Source organism: Acaromyces ingoldii (assembly GCF_003144295.1).
Source record: "Acaromyces ingoldii strain MCA 4198 unplaced genomic scaffold FA10scaffold_4, whole genome shotgun sequence".
In the NCBI taxonomy this organism is placed as follows: Eukaryota; Fungi; Basidiomycota; class Exobasidiomycetes; order Exobasidiales; family Cryptobasidiaceae; genus Acaromyces; species Acaromyces ingoldii.
Genome location: NW_020290250.1, coordinates 385073 through 400913, shown reverse-complemented (window position 1 = coordinate 400913; position 15841 = coordinate 385073). Strand labels below are relative to the sequence as shown.

The window sequence follows — 15841 nt, the reverse complement described above, 5'->3', positions numbered from 1 at the left end:
ATCTTTCCTTGATGGCGCTCAGCAACAAACAGTGTGATGGGTGCGATTGGCCTCGAGCAAAGCAGGGGAGAAGGGAGTGGTATTGCAGTAGCAGCAGCGGTCGCACAAAAGGAAGAATTCAATATGCAATATGGAAACAGTTATTTGGCCTCTGCCAGCCTCGTCTTGATGTCTGCGTTTGCGCCCTCGAGCTTCCTGACCTTGTCCTGGGCCTCGTGCATCTTTGCCATCAGCCAGTCCAAGCGGTCCTTGATGGCCGTCGACGAGGCCTTGAGCTCTGCCAGCTCGCGCATCTCGCGCTCGCACGCCTGCACATCCGCCTCTGCCTTTTCGATGCCCGACGAGTTGGAGAGGAGCTTCTGCGTGTCGGCAAAGACGGTGTCCTCGACGAGGGCGCGCATCGCCTCATGCACCACGGGCCTGCCTGCGCGGATGGTCGAAGGCCTCGACTCGACGTGCTTGACAGACAGGAGCTCAGCCTGCTCCATGGCCTTGATGGCAGCCTCGTCGCCCTTGAAGTCGTCGTAGAGGAGCGAGTAGTAGGACACGCCCTCCTCCCTCGACGCAGCAGCGAGCTTCGAAACGAGGGCCCACGCCTGCGCGCGCGACCACGGCAGCAGCTTGGCGTCTTCCACGTCATCGCCAAAGGCATTTTTGCGCACCTCAACCACGGTCCTCGCCACGATCTCGCCCACGGCCTGCCGGATGTCCTGGCCGAGCGCCACCTTCTGCACGAGGTTCTCCAGGTCAGTCAGCCGTCCTCCCAGCACGTCGATCCATCGCTTGTCATCCTGCGTCCCTTTGGCATCGGCAGCCAGCTTGATCTTTGAAAAGACGTAGTTCCTCGCGCGCTCCTCGTCGGCATCGGCCAAGGTGACGCCCTGGAAAGGCTGGTTGGGCAGGGCCCTGCTCAGCGTCTTGCCCATCGCCACGGGATTGTCGCTGACAAAGACGACGTGGGCCGTCTGCGAGGCCGTAAGCTCAGCGGCCCAGTCGGCCAACACGGTCCAGAGCATGTCTGACTTGAGGCCCTTGTGGTGGAAGTTGTCGAGGACGACGACGGGCGCATCGTAACTCGCTTCTCCAGTGCTTTCCCCTTCTTTGCCCTCGGCCTTGGACAATGCACTCGTGGCAGGTGTCGTGGCCGTAGAAGAGGGGCTGTCCTTCTTTGCCTTTTTCGCCTCGGCCGCGCGCTGCTTCTGCTTCTTGGCCAGCGTGTCTTCCTTTACGCTGACCAGCGCGGCTGTCGTGACGTTGAGCACCTTTTTCAGCTGCTCCTCGACGGGCGTCGAGAAGCCAGCCTTGGAGCCGATGAGACCCACAGCGGCGAGGTCGATGAGATTGTTGAGTGAGTTGACCCATCCAAAGACGGGAAAGTAGCCTGTCTGACAGGCCACGGCGCCGACGAGGCTTCCCTCGCCGCCTCCCTTGGCCTGGCGAGCAATGCTCTCGCAGTCGATGGTCAGGTGCTTGATCGACGAGTTGCCAACGACGCTGCGCTCCAGCAGCATGTGCTTGCCGGAGCCCCTGGGCCCAGCGATGGTGATGAATGTAGTAGGTGCCTCCCTGAGCAGGTCTTCGATCTCCTTTGCCGCCTGTCGCCTCTCGAACCACTCCTCGTCGCCCGTAACCTCTTTGCCTCCCTCCTCCCCCTCGTTGTCGCCAGAGGAGGTAAAAGAGCGGTATGAGGCTGGAATGTACTTTGTCGTCTTTGCCCTAATCCAGGCGAGGATGGGGTAGTGCTCCCAGTCGAACATACCTTCGACGTGCGTCTTGATGAAGAATTGCCTTACCGGGTCAAAGACGGCGTAGGTCAAGGTGCCCAGGAGGAAGGCGGCAATGGGCAGGACAATGCGCGGGTGCGACGTGAGCCAGTCCCAGATCTTGTGCGAGTGCAGCGGATCCACGTAGTCGATGGTCACTGTCTGCCCCTCGGCCAGAGCGGCGCCGTAGAGACAGTTTCGCGCCGATGTCGCTGCTCGCATGCGTGCATACACGGCCGTTGCGACGCCCTTGGATGCATCGACGTCGAGCTTGAGCACACGGCCATAGGGACGGAGCTTCTCCCAGATGGCCTGCTCCGTCAGCGTCGTCTTTCCCGAAGTGAAGTTGAGCCGGATCGTCCGAGAGGGGTATCGTGCCAGATCTTCGAGCCACGGCGTGCCCTGGACGAGGTGGGCGCGCGGTGCCGTCAGCGACGAGAGGGCCGAGGGAAGCATGGCGCTGAGCGATGGCATCGAGAGGTGGAATGGCTGCAACGTCGGGGAAAGCTTCTCCTTGATGTCGTCCAGCGTCTTCTTTCCGTCATCTGCTGCGCTTGCCGTCTTGTAGGCAAACGTGACAAAGGCACCACCGTCCTTGCGGCGCTCCTCCACGCCAACGACCTGGAAGCCATGGCCGATATTGCTAGCCTCTGTCTCGATGGTGTATCTCAGCGACTCGAGCGGCTTTTCGCCCTGCAGTCTCGAGAGCAGTGCTCGTGGGTCTGCCCTGCCCGAGCGCAAGGGGAAGATGGAGTCATAGTAGAGGTGGGAGATCTGAGAGCCGGGCGGCACCTCCTTTGGATCGGCCGCAGACGGGGGTGCGCTTTCTGAGTCGGACTTGGGAAGCGTCAGCGTCGAGCCTAGTCTCGTGCCAGCGGGTCCGTCGCTGGCTAGTCGAAGCCTCCTGGCCGTGCTGATGGGGACCGTTGCCCTTGCCGCGAGCGGCAGCGGACGCGAGAGACAGCGAGCCGGGATCATCGCTCTGCTGACTGTCGATCTCAACAATCCGTCGTCAAAAGCGCGACGGGCGGGCAACAATTCTAAAGTGGAGCTTAGCTGCCAGAAAGATTGCGTCACTTGCCATGACAGGATTTTTAACCCTTTTGGCGCCTACCAACATGCTTCAACTTCGCTGACCTCCAGAGCAAGCAAATGGGAACGGTGATTTCGAGTAAGAGGTGAATGGGGCATGTTTTCAGGCTGAATACAAGTTCTGCGAGGCGATCCTGTCACCACTCGCTTCTGTGCGCCACTTGGCTCGTCCCACCATGATTTCGCTATAGTCTCTCAACAGTCTTTTGGATCACGGAGGTATCCGTTCATGGCCCCCGTGCAGTAAGCATTAAAGTGGTCCAGGCTATCCCTCTCTGTCACGCCGTTCGGTGGAACAGGTGATCTGCAGTAGTAGTAGTCGAGGTTGTAGCTGTCGTCGCCGCACGTAAAGTGGTTTGGGTCCGCAAGAATGTTGATCGGCCTCGCACTCTGGCAGCAGGAGATAGGCGCAGTTTGATTGCTCCATGGGTTGAGCCACACAAATCTTGAATAGCTGCTCACGGAGGACGATTGCTTCCTGAGCTGCACTGCACGCACGTTGGGACACTGAGACTCACTGCCACGTTATTGACTCCTTTTTGTCAACCCGACGCTCCTACAAGAAAGTCGAGTGAGCAGCTATGTTCAGCTGTGGGCCGATATGAGGCTCACTGGTTTCGGAGCAGTACACAGAGTGACGAGAGAGGCCACAAGGTACATGTGAGCGAAGAGGGCCGTTGTAAACGCTTTGCTGATTGTTGGCATGCTGACTCTCCTTGTCTTTCGTTGAGGATTTTGATGGCACGGACAGAGAGGCCGCTGCCGTTGGAGACGAAAACAGTGTCGCCGTCAAAGGTGTCTTTGAAGAAACTGAAGAAGGAGGTTACGAGTACGAGGCAGCAAGGGGCTTGCAGAAGGCGATAGAGAGCTGAACAGAACGTACTGGGACGAGAGGATTCCCCTCTTGTCTAGGGCGATCTTGGCTGTTGTCTTTCAAAGACGAATCGTACGTCTACATCTCTTCACAGCCCTCCTTCTCCGCCCTCGTCTCATTGGCTCGATCGGTAAGCTTGTGAAGCTCTGCTTGATACGCAGCACAGCCGACTCCCATTCTTGACCCTGCCGCTTCACTTGGGCTCGTCTTTTCAGAATGCCGCTGCTGGAATTCAATTCCCTTTTCGCTACTCGCTGTTTGTCTTCACCGCCAGACACATGTTTCTCAGACTTGAAAGACCGTCCATCGCCGCCGTCACCGCAACGTCGCAAGCTAATGTAATGTAATGCGACAAGGAACAGAATCGCCACAATAGGCCGCGGGAAACCGTCATAGATCACCGCGATGTCTTCCCCCTTTGATTGACACGATGCACATGACTTTGAAAGCAGCATTGGGCAGCATTGAGACCTGAAGGCTGTTCAGATGAACATGGCCAACGGTGTAGTTTCCCGCGATCTGACGGAAGGGGATCACTCGTACAGAACGGCGTCAGGATCTACGTGGCAGCGCAATCGCCACGGGCGAAGAGGCAGGAGTGAGCAGAGCGATCGTTGTGGTGTAGGCGGGGGTAGCGGACCTATACAGAGTCCTATGCAAAATGGGAGAAATGGACAGAGAGCATACTGCCAGGGCATTTCCAAGTATCCAGCAAAATTGCTCGACGATCTCTGCCAACCGCAGAATTTCTTGTGATCCCTGCCTGTGTGTAACCGATGCGAAAGCGTTGCTTCTGATAAAGTTTTTCAATTCAAGGGGTGAATCAAGCATATGGAGGGGCTAGATACAAAGCAGGAAAGGCAATTGTCACTACTCGAGTCTGCCTGTCAACTGAGCGAGTCTATGAGCTTCATCTTGCTACCGCATGCTTATCTCACACGTATGAGGATCCTGAAGCGTTCCACCGAAGTGTTTTTGGCAGTGTTCGTTGAAAACCTTCAGGCTTTCCGTCACTTTGATGTTGGCCCTGGGTGGCTTGTTACAGTAATAAGCACGGAAGTAGGGGCTTGTTGAAGCCAGTTCAGAGTCGAAATCGCTTTGGCCACACGAAAGCTTGCCTTTGTGCTCAGTAGAGGATACTGCCGAATCACTGATGCAGCAGGAAAGAGGGCCGATTTCGCCATTCAACGGGTTCTTGGCTACGAAATAGGTTGTACTGTCCATGTCATTCCAGCACGTCAATAGTCTGACCTCCATGCACGTTCGTGAGTCAGACACTTACGCTGGCCATTCCTCATAGTCGGGAGGCACGGCTACAGCTGCCTGCTTCGTTTTTGGTTGATGTTTGTGCGACTAAGAAAAGGCTGGTGAGCTATTACACTCTGATGAGAGAAGTCTGGACACTCACCAACGTCATCGCAAAGGAGAAATCAGCGAAGAAGACGAGGCAGATGCTAGCGAGGAACGCATTGATGATGAACTTCATGACTGGCTGGTCTCTTTGCTTGTGCTTGCTTGGTGGGAGCTGTGAGACTGCCGTCGTTGAAAAGATAGAAAGTAGTTGCCGCTACGAAAGACGATCGGAGGATCGAGGCTGGAATTGTTGCAAAGGAAGGACAGAGGCGAGGACGTGAAGGACGGAAAACAGCACGAGGCTGGAGGGATATAGAGTACTCGCAGCGAAGGGTAAGGAAATTAGGAGGAGGAGCGATGTGGGCGATGGGGAGGGAAGAAGCGGTGCTATTTATGTCCACAAAGGCGCGGCTGCCATACTGTACAAGAAGGCAAGTTGTGCCAGTGCGCCTCGTTACCAGATATACATCTCCGCTCTCGCCTCATTCGCTTCAACATGCCAGCTTTGAGACGTTGGGTTGTGTAGCGAGCTGCAGCTGAATCTCAATTTGAGCCTTTTTCCTTCTTCTTTCTTGTTTGTTCTGGCGTCGGCGTTGTCTGTTTATGAAGATTTGCGCTGCTATACGGCCAGCCCTTTTTCATCACCTGCGGGCTTTCTAACTTGCTTTCTCAGCAAAACTTGCGCTCCGCCTGGGGGGAAAGGCCAAAAACTGCAGCGGCTCTGTATGCATTTCTTCTCAGCACAGACGAAAGGTGGGCGGGGCGATACAACCATGCAGCGCCGCTTTAATCGCTTGGCATGCTGACTTTCTTCGTCTTTTGTTGAGGTTTCTGATGGCACGGGACAGGGAGCCCGCCGCCGTCAGAGACGAGGACAGTGTTGCCGTCGAAGGTGTATATGGAAAAGAAGAAGTAGGCAGCGAGTACTGTCACGAGATTGAAGAGGCACCAAGGGGCTTGCAGAAGGCAATGGTGAGCTGGACAGAACGTACTGGGACGAGAGGATTCCCCTATTGTCTAGGGCGATCTTGGCTGTTGTCTTTCAAATACAAATTGAACGACTACATCTCTTGAAAGCCCTTTTTCTCAGCCTTCGTCTCATTGGCTCAATTGGTCGGCGAAGCACTACTTGCATACGCAGCACAGCCGTTTTACGTCCATGACCCTGCCTGTTCTCCCGGGCTTGTCTTTCCGACTTGCCACTGCTAAATAACAGAGCCTTTCTCATTACTCGCAGTCTGTTTTGTTTTCACGGCCAGACACTCGTTTCTCAGACTTGAAAGACCGTCCATCGCCGTCGTCACCGCGATCTCTTCTCCCTTTAATTGACACGATGGACATGATTACAAATTGGGCATGGGGCAGCGCATCTCGTGCGAAGCGGTGCAAGTGAGCGCAACGATCGCTGCGGCAATCGCGGGTACAGCGGATTGCTTTGAAGTTCCGTACCAAAAGCGCAATGGACAGAGAGCAGTAAGCTTTGACTTGCAGACCTCTGTCAAGCGCAGAAAGGAGCGACAGTGATGCTACTGAAAAGTCATCTTGATTGCAAGGTAGAGGGGCTTGTACGTGTATCTGCGTTTTTTGGGTGGGTGGATGGCTAACTACAGAACACGTAAAGTTGGCTCGTCACCACTGGAGTCTGTCTCTTATTTGGTAAAAGGAAGAATCGAGGGATTCATGACGTTGTTAGCACATTTGCCGGCATCTTTGGTTACTCCTTTGAAGACGTTCGTGCAGACATCATTAAAAGACTGCAGGTCGTCCGACGCTTCGAGAGGGTACTGATGCGTACATGCGTAAGTGCCAAATTTGAGTTTGGGCGCTATGAAATGAATGCCGGCGTAGCCGCATCCGAACGTTGCTTGGACTGAAGAGGAGTAGATGGTCGATTTGCTCTTGCAGCACGAGACAGAGCTAATAATATCCAAGTTGAACGAGTTATAAAACACAAAAGGGACTTCACTGTTCATCTGTGGACGTCAATGGCATGATACGAATGTCTGTTCATGAGTGAGTTGCCCGACACCTACGCTTGTCCAGATTTTGGCTGAGGGGGTTTGTCGCCAGGAAAAAAGTTGCTGGCGGCACGTTTGGGCTGTGATAAAGCAATGATGAATCATTGCACTTTGATAAGACACGTCTGTCCACTCACCAAAGCCAAAGCGACGGAGAAGTCAGCAAAGAGGACAGCGAGGCAGATGATAGCGAGGGACGCAGTGATGATGGTCTTCATGAGGACAGGCTGGCTTCTTCGTGGTTGCTTGATCGAAGCTGTGAGACTGCCGTCGTTGAAATGATAGAAAGTGGCTGCCCCCACGAGAGGCGATCGGAAGATCGAGGCTGGAGTTGCTGTAAAGTAAGGACAGAGGCGAAGACGTGAAGGGCGAAGACCAGCACGAGAATGGAGGGATCGAAAGTACTGGCAGCAAATATCGAGGGGGTCCTAAGGACGAGGAGGGGGGACGAGCGATGTGGGTGGTGGGGAGGGAAGAAGCGGCGTTATTTATATCCTACAAAGGCGCGACTGTCACGATGTAAGAGGGCAAGTGTGCCAGTGCGCCTCGTCGCCACTGACTCATCTCCGCTCTCGCCTCATTCGCTCTACAGTCCAGCTCTGAGACGCTGAGGTGTCTAGCAAGCTGCAGCTGAATCTCAATTGAGCCTTTTTCTACTTCTTCTTACGTATTCTGGCGTCGGCGTTGTCAATTTATTAAGAGTTGCGCTGCTATACGGCAATCCCTTTTTCATCACCTGCGGGCTTTCTACCATGCTTTCTCGGCCAGACTTGTGCTCCGCCTGAGGGCGAAGGTCAATACCTGTAGCAGCTCTGTAAGCGTTTCTTCTCAGCACAGACAAAAGGTGGGCGGGGCGATACAACCACGCAGCGCCGCTTTAATCACCTTGCCTCTCAACGATCACCGCGATCTCCTCTCTCTTCCACAACGATCGCTAGAATGGATTTGAGGAGAAGCACAGTCAAGGTCCCTAGTGAAGCGAAGAAGAGATGAAGACAGATAGCATGCCGCCATCTTTTTATATATATCGAGATCTACAGCGTGAATTGCTTGACGACTTCTTCTGAGCGCAAGAACTCAATCGACTCCTGCCTATACGTGTCAGGAATGACGGTGATGCTTTTTTTCGTTGTGATCACATCGCGAACTCCGTCAGCCTCACAAATCTCTTGGCCTCAAGGCGCGGGACGGAGCAGAAAAAGAAAGAACTCACTTGTTTCCCTTCCACTGCATCAATTTCCCACCCAGCTCTGCGTATTTGGGCCAGTCGTGCTTGGTTTCGAGCTTGTTAGGGTCGAGGAATGCCGCAAAGGAGATCCACGCGCGCTTCATCTGCCTTGCCAGCTTGTCGTCGTAGCCAGGCGAGGAGCGCTGCACGGTGGGTCCAAAGAGGTAGACGAGGTCCGACCCATGCGCCACGCCTTCGGCCAGGGGATAACCGGGAATACTTCCGCTAGCGCCCTCGACGCTTAGCGGTGAATTGCGATCGTCCTGGGCAAACTTGTAGGCGTAAAGTGGCTTGTTGGGGTGGTGGCGCAGGTACGACGCGAGCAGGGACCTCCTCTGCGACTCGAAAAAGAGATCGCCCGAGAAGCTGGACACGCGCTTAAATTGGTTCGTCGTCAGGGGCGTAAACGTCCGGTTGGCTAACTGGGCACCTGTTGTGCCTGCGCTGCTCGCAGTTGGCTCGTTGAGGTATGGTGAGCCGAGCTCGGGCACGTCTGGGTAGAACTTGAGGACCTTGGCGAGGAATTCGGCCGTCGATGCGCTGGCGTTACGTAGATCGAGACTGGCTTCGCTGGCAATGAGGCCCTGGAAGATGGTGCTGTTGACGATGCTCGCAGGCGTGAAAATGGTGCCTTCGTCGAGGACGTCGCCCGAGAGCAGGGCCACGTCTGCCGTCTTTCCTGCATCGATGAGCGCCCTGGGACTGCCGTTGGCGAAGACGGCATCGCGGACGGGGGGAAAGGCGAGGCTGCCGCCCATGACGGTCTGCTGCTGCTGGTCCGCGGCCTGTGCACCCGCCATGGTGAGCGCGTCGACGTCGAGCTTGCGGAGGCAGTCGAGTGTCGTCTGCGTCGGCGTGGCACTGCAGTTGGAAAGCTTGGCCAGGGCCTGGTAGCGTGCCTCGATCTGGGGCGAAGAGGCCGCAAACGTCGGCTGGACAGCCTGCGAGCCGCTGTGAAGGATGGCGGCTCGGAACAGGCCCTCGCTGTCGCCACCTTTGTGGAGTAACTGCAGCGCGACAGAGACGGCACCGGCTGATTGGCCCCAGATGGTCACCTTGTCAGGGTCGCCACCAAAGCACTCAATGTTCTCGTGGATCCATCGCAGGGCCAGTCGCTGGTCGTGTAGGCCGGCGTTGAGGACGGCCCCTTGGTCGTCTTCAACCTCCTTGGAGGCCAGCCAGCCAAATGGTCCTAAACGATAGTTGGCCGTGACGACAATGACGGGCGCGCCTGCATGTATGCTCTCACCGACGAGTGCTGAGCCGTTGTAGCGACCCGCCGAGCCCACGAGAAAGGAGCCACCGTAGAAGTAGACCATGACGGGGAGCGGCGACACGTGCTGGTGCGCGCTGTCAGGGACGTAGATGTCAAGCGAGAGGCAGTCCTCGCTCGTGTGGTTCGTTGAGTCCAGACCCGGCGGCTGCGGACAGCTGGCGCCGTACTTGGTCGCATCAATCGTCCCCTTGCTCTTCTCGACGAGCTGCGGACGAGCAAATCGTTGAGGCTGCTTGCCAAAGGGCACACCGAGGAACACGTGCTGGCCATCATAGTCGCTCCTGCCCACGACTCGCCCCAACTTCGTCTTGACCGTTGCGCTGCTCTTGGCTGCGGTGGATGCACTCGATGCGAGCCCAACCAGCCCAAGGACGAAGGCGAGAACGACGACAAGGAGGGCTCGGACGGTGACGGCGATGAGACGCATCTTTGGTCTCTGTGGTAGACAACGGGAGGAGTGGTTCAGGGGAGAGGGATGGATGGGCGGTGGTGAAGCAGCGGCAAGAACAATATGTAGTGCCGTCGCCGCCCAGCGCGTCCGAAGGGAAAATCAGCCCAGGATCACTGCACTCCGCGTCGGTTCCCCTGCCCTCCAGATTACCTATGCCCGAACCGTCACGGTTGCGGCGGTGACTGCATATTGGATCCCCCCCTTTTTTAAAGTTACCCCACCCGGCAGCCTCCCTTTTCCCTATCCTGAACTTTCCCTCCATCTTGATTTGCTAGACGCCGCTCATCGTCATCACCGACTAATACAGTTTCATCCCTTTCTCTCTCCACTTCCACTCGGACTTCCGCGGTCTGCGAGAGGGAAAGTCCGTCTGGGAGCGGCAAACTTGAGGCTAGAAGTAGTGACAGTATCCTCCGTCACTGAGATGACGAAAGGGTTCTCCACGCGCGTTGGTCATAGATAAATTTTCCACATGGCCCCACTTGGCACTTTTCCACCCCAGGCCTTTAGCTGAACTGACTTGCATTCAACCCGGCAACGATTCGACCGATTTTAAGCTTGGTGCGCACTGCTTCCCCGCACGTAGGAAGCCAGGCTGTACGGGTTTTGGTGCAACCTTTTTTCGTGGAGATCGGGGTCCCAAATCGAGAAACAAGTGGCGCATTACGATTCTGGTTCGAGAGCAGTGGAGGTGCGAAGGTCGGAGACAGCGGTGGCTCCGGCGTGCTCTTAAAAAGCAGCCTGATAGGCAGGCAGATGAGAAGAACCGAGTGGAGTGACCGACTCTCTTGCGATCACGACACGACGACGACTATGAAGAATCACATCGACTTGCTGGGGCATGATGTGCCCGTCGACGTGGCCGCCAGCGTCCTGATTGGCCTGTCGGCTCATATTGTCCTGAACCGGTTCGAGCTGTGGCCCAAGCAGCTCTTTACCGTCTACTGGGCCTCTGTCGCCATCTACACGCGCCACCTCGTCGCAGAGCAGGGCCAGTCTCTGGCCAGCGCCATTGTCCGCACGCTGGGCTTGAGCTACATCGTCATTGCGACGCTCCTCGTCAGCGTCACTGCGCACCGACTCCTTTTCCACCGGCTCCGGCGCTTCCCGGGCCCGCTTTCGTGCAAGCTAACAAAATGGACGACGGTGTCGACGGACCTCAACGGACTGCGGTCCCGTTTCGTGGACCAGCAGCACAAGAAGTACGGCGACATCGTCCGGACTGGCCCGCGGGAGCTCTCGATCAACGATCCCTCGGTCATCTCGGCCATCGGAGGCGGCAACTCACCCTGCCAAAAGGGGCCCTGGTATGTGGGCATCCATGGCGGCAAGGGTGGGCGCAGCCACAGCCTGCACAGCACCGTAAACAAGGAGGACCACGCAGCTCGACGCCGCATCTGGGACGCAGGCTTTAGCCAAAAGGCGCTCAAGAGCTACGAGTCCGAGATCCACACCAAGACGCAGCAGCTGATCGAGGAGCTCAGCTCGCGGGCACGCAAGGGCCAAGTCCTCAACATCGACGACTGGTGCCTGTTCTTTGGCTACGACCTCATGGGCGCCGTCGGCTTTGGCACCTCGTTTGACATGCTCTCCAAGGGCGTCATTGACAAGAACGTAGAGATCCTCGAGACGTCCATGGCGCACATCATGGTCGTCAGCAACTTGCCGTATCTTTCCGAGCTGGTGCGGTACCTGCCCAACCCCATGAAGGACTTTGAGGTATGGCTCAACATGGTGCTTAAGAAGCGCATCGAGAGCGGGACAAAGGAGGACTACCCCGACGTGTTTGCCTTCCTCCTCGACGAGGACAAGCAGTCGGGCTGGAAGCACACATGGGAGGAGCTTGTCTCCGATGCCATGCTCATGGCCCTCGCCGGCGCAGAGACGAGCTCGACGGTGCTTGGTCTGTGCCTCTTCACGCTCTCACAGCATCCCGACGTGCTTCAGAAGCTGCGCGACGAGCTCGACGACGTCTTTGGAAAGGGCGTACCATGCGACGACTTTGACGACCTCAATAAAAAGTGCCCTTACCTCAATGCAGTCATCAACGAGACGATGCGCATGTACCCGCCCATTGCCAGTGGTCTCCAGAAGGAGACGCCGGCCTCTGGTCTGCAGGTGCAGGTGCAGGGCAAGCAGATTGTAATTCCGCCCCACACGGTGGTCCACACGCCCACGATGACGATGCACCGCGATCCCCGCTACTTTTCGCCCGAGCCAAACGCCTACCGACCGGAGCGGTGGCTCGACCATCACAAGAACGAGGAGCGCTTCGAGATCAAGGCTTTCAACCCCTTCTCCTTTGGGCCTACGGGATGCATCGGAAAGACGTTGGCGTACATGGAGATCCGGCTCGCGTTGGCCAACCTCGTGCAGACGTTCGACGTCAAGCCCACCAAGGAATTCAACGCAAAGGAGTTCGAGGATGGTCTCCTCGACATCTTTACGACGAAGCGGTCGAAGAAGATGCCCGTGACGCTCGAGCTCAGGCAGCAAAAGTAGCGTCTTGTGTTCGCACATCTCGGCCACGAAGACGCGGTTTTCACCTATATTGTACCACACTACATGCTGAGGTTTGTCGTTGAATGGAAGAGTTTGAAAGAAGAGAAGATTCTTCTATAGGAATGTCCGAGGCCATATGAGTAGTGTTCAAGCATGTGATAGCTCAGGAGAGGTAGATCTGAGCATTCCTGCCAGTCTCGGGAACAGCCCCGTTTCTGAGATAGGGTACGACTGAGATATTGCCAGGGAGGTCCCTGTTGAGCGGGAATGATCGTGCATCCTCATCGGCAAAGAACGTCTCCACGTCATGCCGTTTTACTGCACGGAAGAGGACAAAGTAGCCGTCGACATCGGAAACGGCCAGCTCTGGAGGCGACGTCCAGGTGATCGTCCCTCCCCGCTTGCCCGCCAGTCCCGTCACCGGTGACGGAGGCAGACCCGGGGTGACATTGATGGTGGGAGACCACCACGTTTCCTTGCCCCTCGCCGTGGCCGAGATTCGGAAAGACTGCGCAAGGATGGCTTGATTTGAGCCTCCGTCCCTGCATGCCCACACGTCGACAGGGGTGAGCGAGGGGACGAACCTGGCCGTCTCGCTGATCTGGTATGTGTTTCGCGAGTCGTCGGCTGCCCTGAGCGACACGACGGCCAGTCTGCCGTCTCGCACGCTGTATTTGGTCGGCAGACTGCTGCTGGGGCTACTCAAGGAAAGTGTCAGCGGGGAAAAAAGCGACCATGACCGCGAGACCAGGACTCACTCGGCTACGTTTGGGAACTGGGCATGAATCTGGTAGTCGTACACGTCGTCGTTGCCGGCCCGCTGGAAGCTGACCTGAAAGTCGCAGTCGCCATCTTGACAAGCTTTGATCAGTTTCGTATCGTATATGCAGCCCTCTTATGCTACTCGGCACCTACAGTTGATAGCAAAGAGATGTGTGGGCGGGTCTACGTTGGAATCGGTCCACTTTGTGCCCTCTTCAGGAAGCGTGCCACCTTCATCTCGCTCTTGAAGAGAGAGGGACGCCGCGAACAGAGAATGGAGGAAAGATGAAGCAAGAAGACCAATGGCAAAGAACGTGGAAATCGAGGACAGCATCGTGGTGTCTGTGACACCGAGAAAGCTAGGACGGCCGTCAGCGTCTTTCGGAGCAAGATTGTGTTTCTGAAGAGGGTGATTTCTTCACGAGGACTTGCGGCGGGCTTGGCATGGAGCGGCGGGGCTTTAGGAAGCACAAATGCCGCCCTCACATATGACCGATTGCAGAGACTACTTCGCAAGCAAAACAACGAGCAACAAGCAAGGGCTGTTGTTGTCTTCAATTTTCTGATTATATGCCATTGGGGGAGAAGATGTAGAGTATTGACGGGGAAAAATATTCGGCAGGAAGAAACAGCGAAGCAGAGGGAGAAAGGCGAGAGACTTCAGGTGTAAAAAAAGGGCTTGTTGGGTTTGTCGGCGTAGTTGACGTCGTAGTGTTTCTCGATGGTCTTGCAGCGCTTCTCGCCAAGGAACTCCTTGGATTCATCGCTTCGAATATCCGATGCGTCTATAGTGACCAGCGCCTCTTTACGCTGGCTGTACTTGTCGGCTGGATTGGGCCTTCCCTCAAAGCGGTCTTCGATCCACTTGACATTTTGTGCGTGACCTTTAAAGACGAGTCCGACATGGAGCGCTTTGGTGTCCTTTGCGTATTCAATTGTGGTGCCCTTCTTTGCCCACTTGGCCACCAGCGCATCGACGGTCGCAATCGGCACGACGTAGTCCTTGATGCCCTGGTAGATGTACATCGGCTTACGCGGGACCGCTCGGTTGTCCGTGTCGCACAGTGCGCCCATCTTGTTTCGGGATGTCATCTCTGTGAGTAACTTGTCATCAAGCGGGTTACCCTTTACCGTAAAAAGGGTCCCGTCATTGGAACCTTTGACCAAGCCCAGAACGTCCTTTCTGAAGTTTTCCCACATGAAGCTTTTGAAACACTGCCCCGTTGCCGTTGCGAAGATCTTCTTGCCGTCGTCTGTCGTGTTGTCATTGATCCACTTTTGCAGCTTGGGGTAGGAGTTCGCAAGTCCTTGTACGACGCCGATGATCAGTCCCGAGGCAATCGTGTCATTGACCGACAGTGCCACGGAGCGGAGGTCCACGGGCACACCGCCCATGCTCCATCCTACCACATTCTGGCTGAGCTCGGGAGCATATATGTCGAGCCTTGAGCACCCATGTCAGCTCCTTGCACTACAAAATGTGCCCAAGTAATCAACACTCACATCTGAGCAGCCCAGCCGATTGCAATTGCACCACCGCTGTAGCCCCAGCCGATGATCTTGACAGCACTCGGCTCAGCAAGCTTGAGCGTCTGGCCGAATTTAAGGACGGCCCGCATGGAATCGAGGGTGCAGTATGCGGCGTCGTAGCCGCTGCCGAAGCTGTCTCGTTGACCCTCATAATCCGGCACGCAGATGATGTAGCCACGGTCAAGGAAGCCCTCCATGAAAATCTGTTCCGAGTAGCCTGCTGTCAGGCCTGGTGTGCCCTGCCGGAGAATGTAGGAGGTGCGGCACTTGGGATTGCACGAGTCTGTCTGTCCATCGCAGTCTTGGTCATTAGCAGGAGAGAAAGAAAAAACACTTTGCTTTCCCAAGATAGACACACCTTGGGACACTGGGTCACAATCTTGTCGCCCGTCGCGTTGGGAGGCCGGATGACGGTGGCGACAAACACCTGCGATTTGCCGTGTGGCGTCGTGGAGCGCACCGCAAGCTGCCACACCTTGACTTTGTGGGCGTCAAAGTCTGGGAAATCGGCAATGCGAACTTCTCTGGATCGAATGATGGCGCCCGGTGCATACTTGTCGAGCGCCGAGGACGGGGTGTCGACGCCGTAGAAGGGGTCGTCTCTCGGCGTAGGATTGGGCTTCTTGGTCAGACCCAGGCGGTCGCGCAGCGTGTCCATCCAGCTGCGAAAGGCAGACTCCTCCTGTGAATTACCTCCTTCTTCGCCTTTATCACCGGCACCACCGGACCTCGGCTGGCTGTTACTACTGCCTCCGCAAGTGAAGCACATATCTCACGGAGTCTTGCCCGTAGTTGCAATGGTCAAAGGAAGGATGATGTTCGCAACAGCGAAGCGCAATTGTAGTTTCGACGGAGCAGCGGTCGGTTTGAGGCGCGGAGGTCCACAGGCTATCGGAGTCAAAGGAGTCGGTGAGTGATTGCCGCCGTCTTCGCCATTCCTGATTTATACCGGCCGTGAGATGCACCTTTGAGCAGCACAAGAGGGGGGGCCG

The 15841-nt window shown here is 56.2% G+C and overlaps 7 protein-coding genes across 7 annotated transcripts; 1 reads left to right on the top strand and 6 right to left on the bottom strand.

Moving 5' to 3' along the window:
* Positions 1-63: 63 nt before the first annotated feature.
* Positions 64-2775, bottom strand: FA10DRAFT_267628 (hypothetical protein). Its single transcript, XM_025521984.1, has one exon. The coding sequence runs from the start codon at positions 2739-2741 to the stop codon at positions 141-143; it is 2601 nt and encodes an 866-aa protein (XP_025376225.1). The 5' UTR covers positions 2742-2775; the 3' UTR covers positions 64-140.
* Positions 2776-5007: 2232 nt separating this feature from the next.
* Positions 5008-5421, bottom strand: FA10DRAFT_302410 (hypothetical protein; the record flags this gene model as incomplete). The annotated part of the gene is made up of 2 exons (XM_025525113.1): positions 5008-5082; positions 5138-5421. A coding segment is annotated over one exon (238 nt), but the record flags the coding sequence as incomplete, so codon positions are not given.
* Positions 5422-6731: 1310 nt separating this feature from the next.
* FA10DRAFT_260925 (hypothetical protein) lies at positions 6732-7318 on the bottom strand (the record flags this gene model as incomplete). The annotated part of the gene is made up of 3 exons (XM_025520055.1): positions 6732-6999; positions 7116-7132; positions 7238-7318. 3 exons carry the CDS (start codon positions 7316-7318, stop codon positions 6732-6734), a joined length of 366 nt encoding a protein of 121 aa, XP_025376223.1.
* A 711-nt stretch (positions 7319-8029) lies between these two features.
* On the bottom strand, positions 8030-10394 carry FA10DRAFT_267627 (Carboxylesterase). The gene is made up of 2 exons (XM_025521983.1): positions 8314-10394; positions 8030-8219 (listed from the first exon to the last, which is right to left on the bottom strand). Exons 1-2 carry the CDS (start codon positions 10029-10031, stop codon positions 8135-8137), a joined length of 1803 nt encoding a protein of 600 aa, XP_025376222.1. The 5' UTR covers positions 10032-10394; the 3' UTR covers positions 8030-8134.
* Positions 10395-10564: 170 nt separating this feature from the next.
* Positions 10565-12662, top strand: FA10DRAFT_267626 (cytochrome P450). The gene has a single exon (XM_025521982.1). The coding sequence runs from the start codon at positions 10869-10871 to the stop codon at positions 12555-12557; it is 1689 nt and encodes a 562-aa protein (XP_025376221.1). The 5' UTR covers positions 10565-10868; the 3' UTR covers positions 12558-12662.
* Positions 12663-12720: 58 nt separating this feature from the next.
* On the bottom strand, positions 12721-13653 carry FA10DRAFT_286918 (hypothetical protein; the record flags this gene model as incomplete). The annotated part of the gene is made up of 3 exons (XM_025524109.1): positions 12721-13255; positions 13316-13409; positions 13473-13653. 3 exons carry the CDS (start codon positions 13651-13653, stop codon positions 12721-12723), a joined length of 810 nt encoding a protein of 269 aa, XP_025376220.1.
* Positions 13654-13979: 326 nt separating this feature from the next.
* On the bottom strand, positions 13980-15507 carry FA10DRAFT_232301 (LIP-domain-containing protein; the record flags this gene model as incomplete). The annotated part of the gene is made up of 3 exons (XM_025518899.1): positions 13980-14763; positions 14823-15136; positions 15208-15507. The coding sequence occupies 3 exons, from the start codon at positions 15505-15507 to the stop codon at positions 13980-13982; spliced, it is 1398 nt and encodes a 465-aa protein (XP_025376219.1).
* Positions 15508-15841: the final 334 nt, after the last annotated feature.

What these genes read in the sequence shown, in the direction of transcription:
- FA10DRAFT_267628 (XM_025521984.1), bottom strand. Translation starts at nt 2,741, where the DNA reads ATGATCCCGGCTCGCTGTCTCTCGCGTCCGCTGCCGCTCGCGGCAAGG.
- FA10DRAFT_267627 (XM_025521983.1), bottom strand. Translation starts at nt 10,031, where the DNA reads ATGCGTCTCATCGCCGTCACCGTCCGAGCCCTCCTTGTCGTCGTTCTC. An exon ending in ATGCAGTGGAAGGGAAACAA is followed by an intron (nt 8,220 to 8,313) that starts GTGAGTTCTTTC and finishes AACGAAAAAAAG; the next exon opens with CATCACCGTCATTCCTGACA.
- FA10DRAFT_267626 (XM_025521982.1), top strand. Translation starts at nt 10,869, where the DNA reads ATGAAGAATCACATCGACTTGCTGGGGCATGATGTGCCCGTCGACGTG.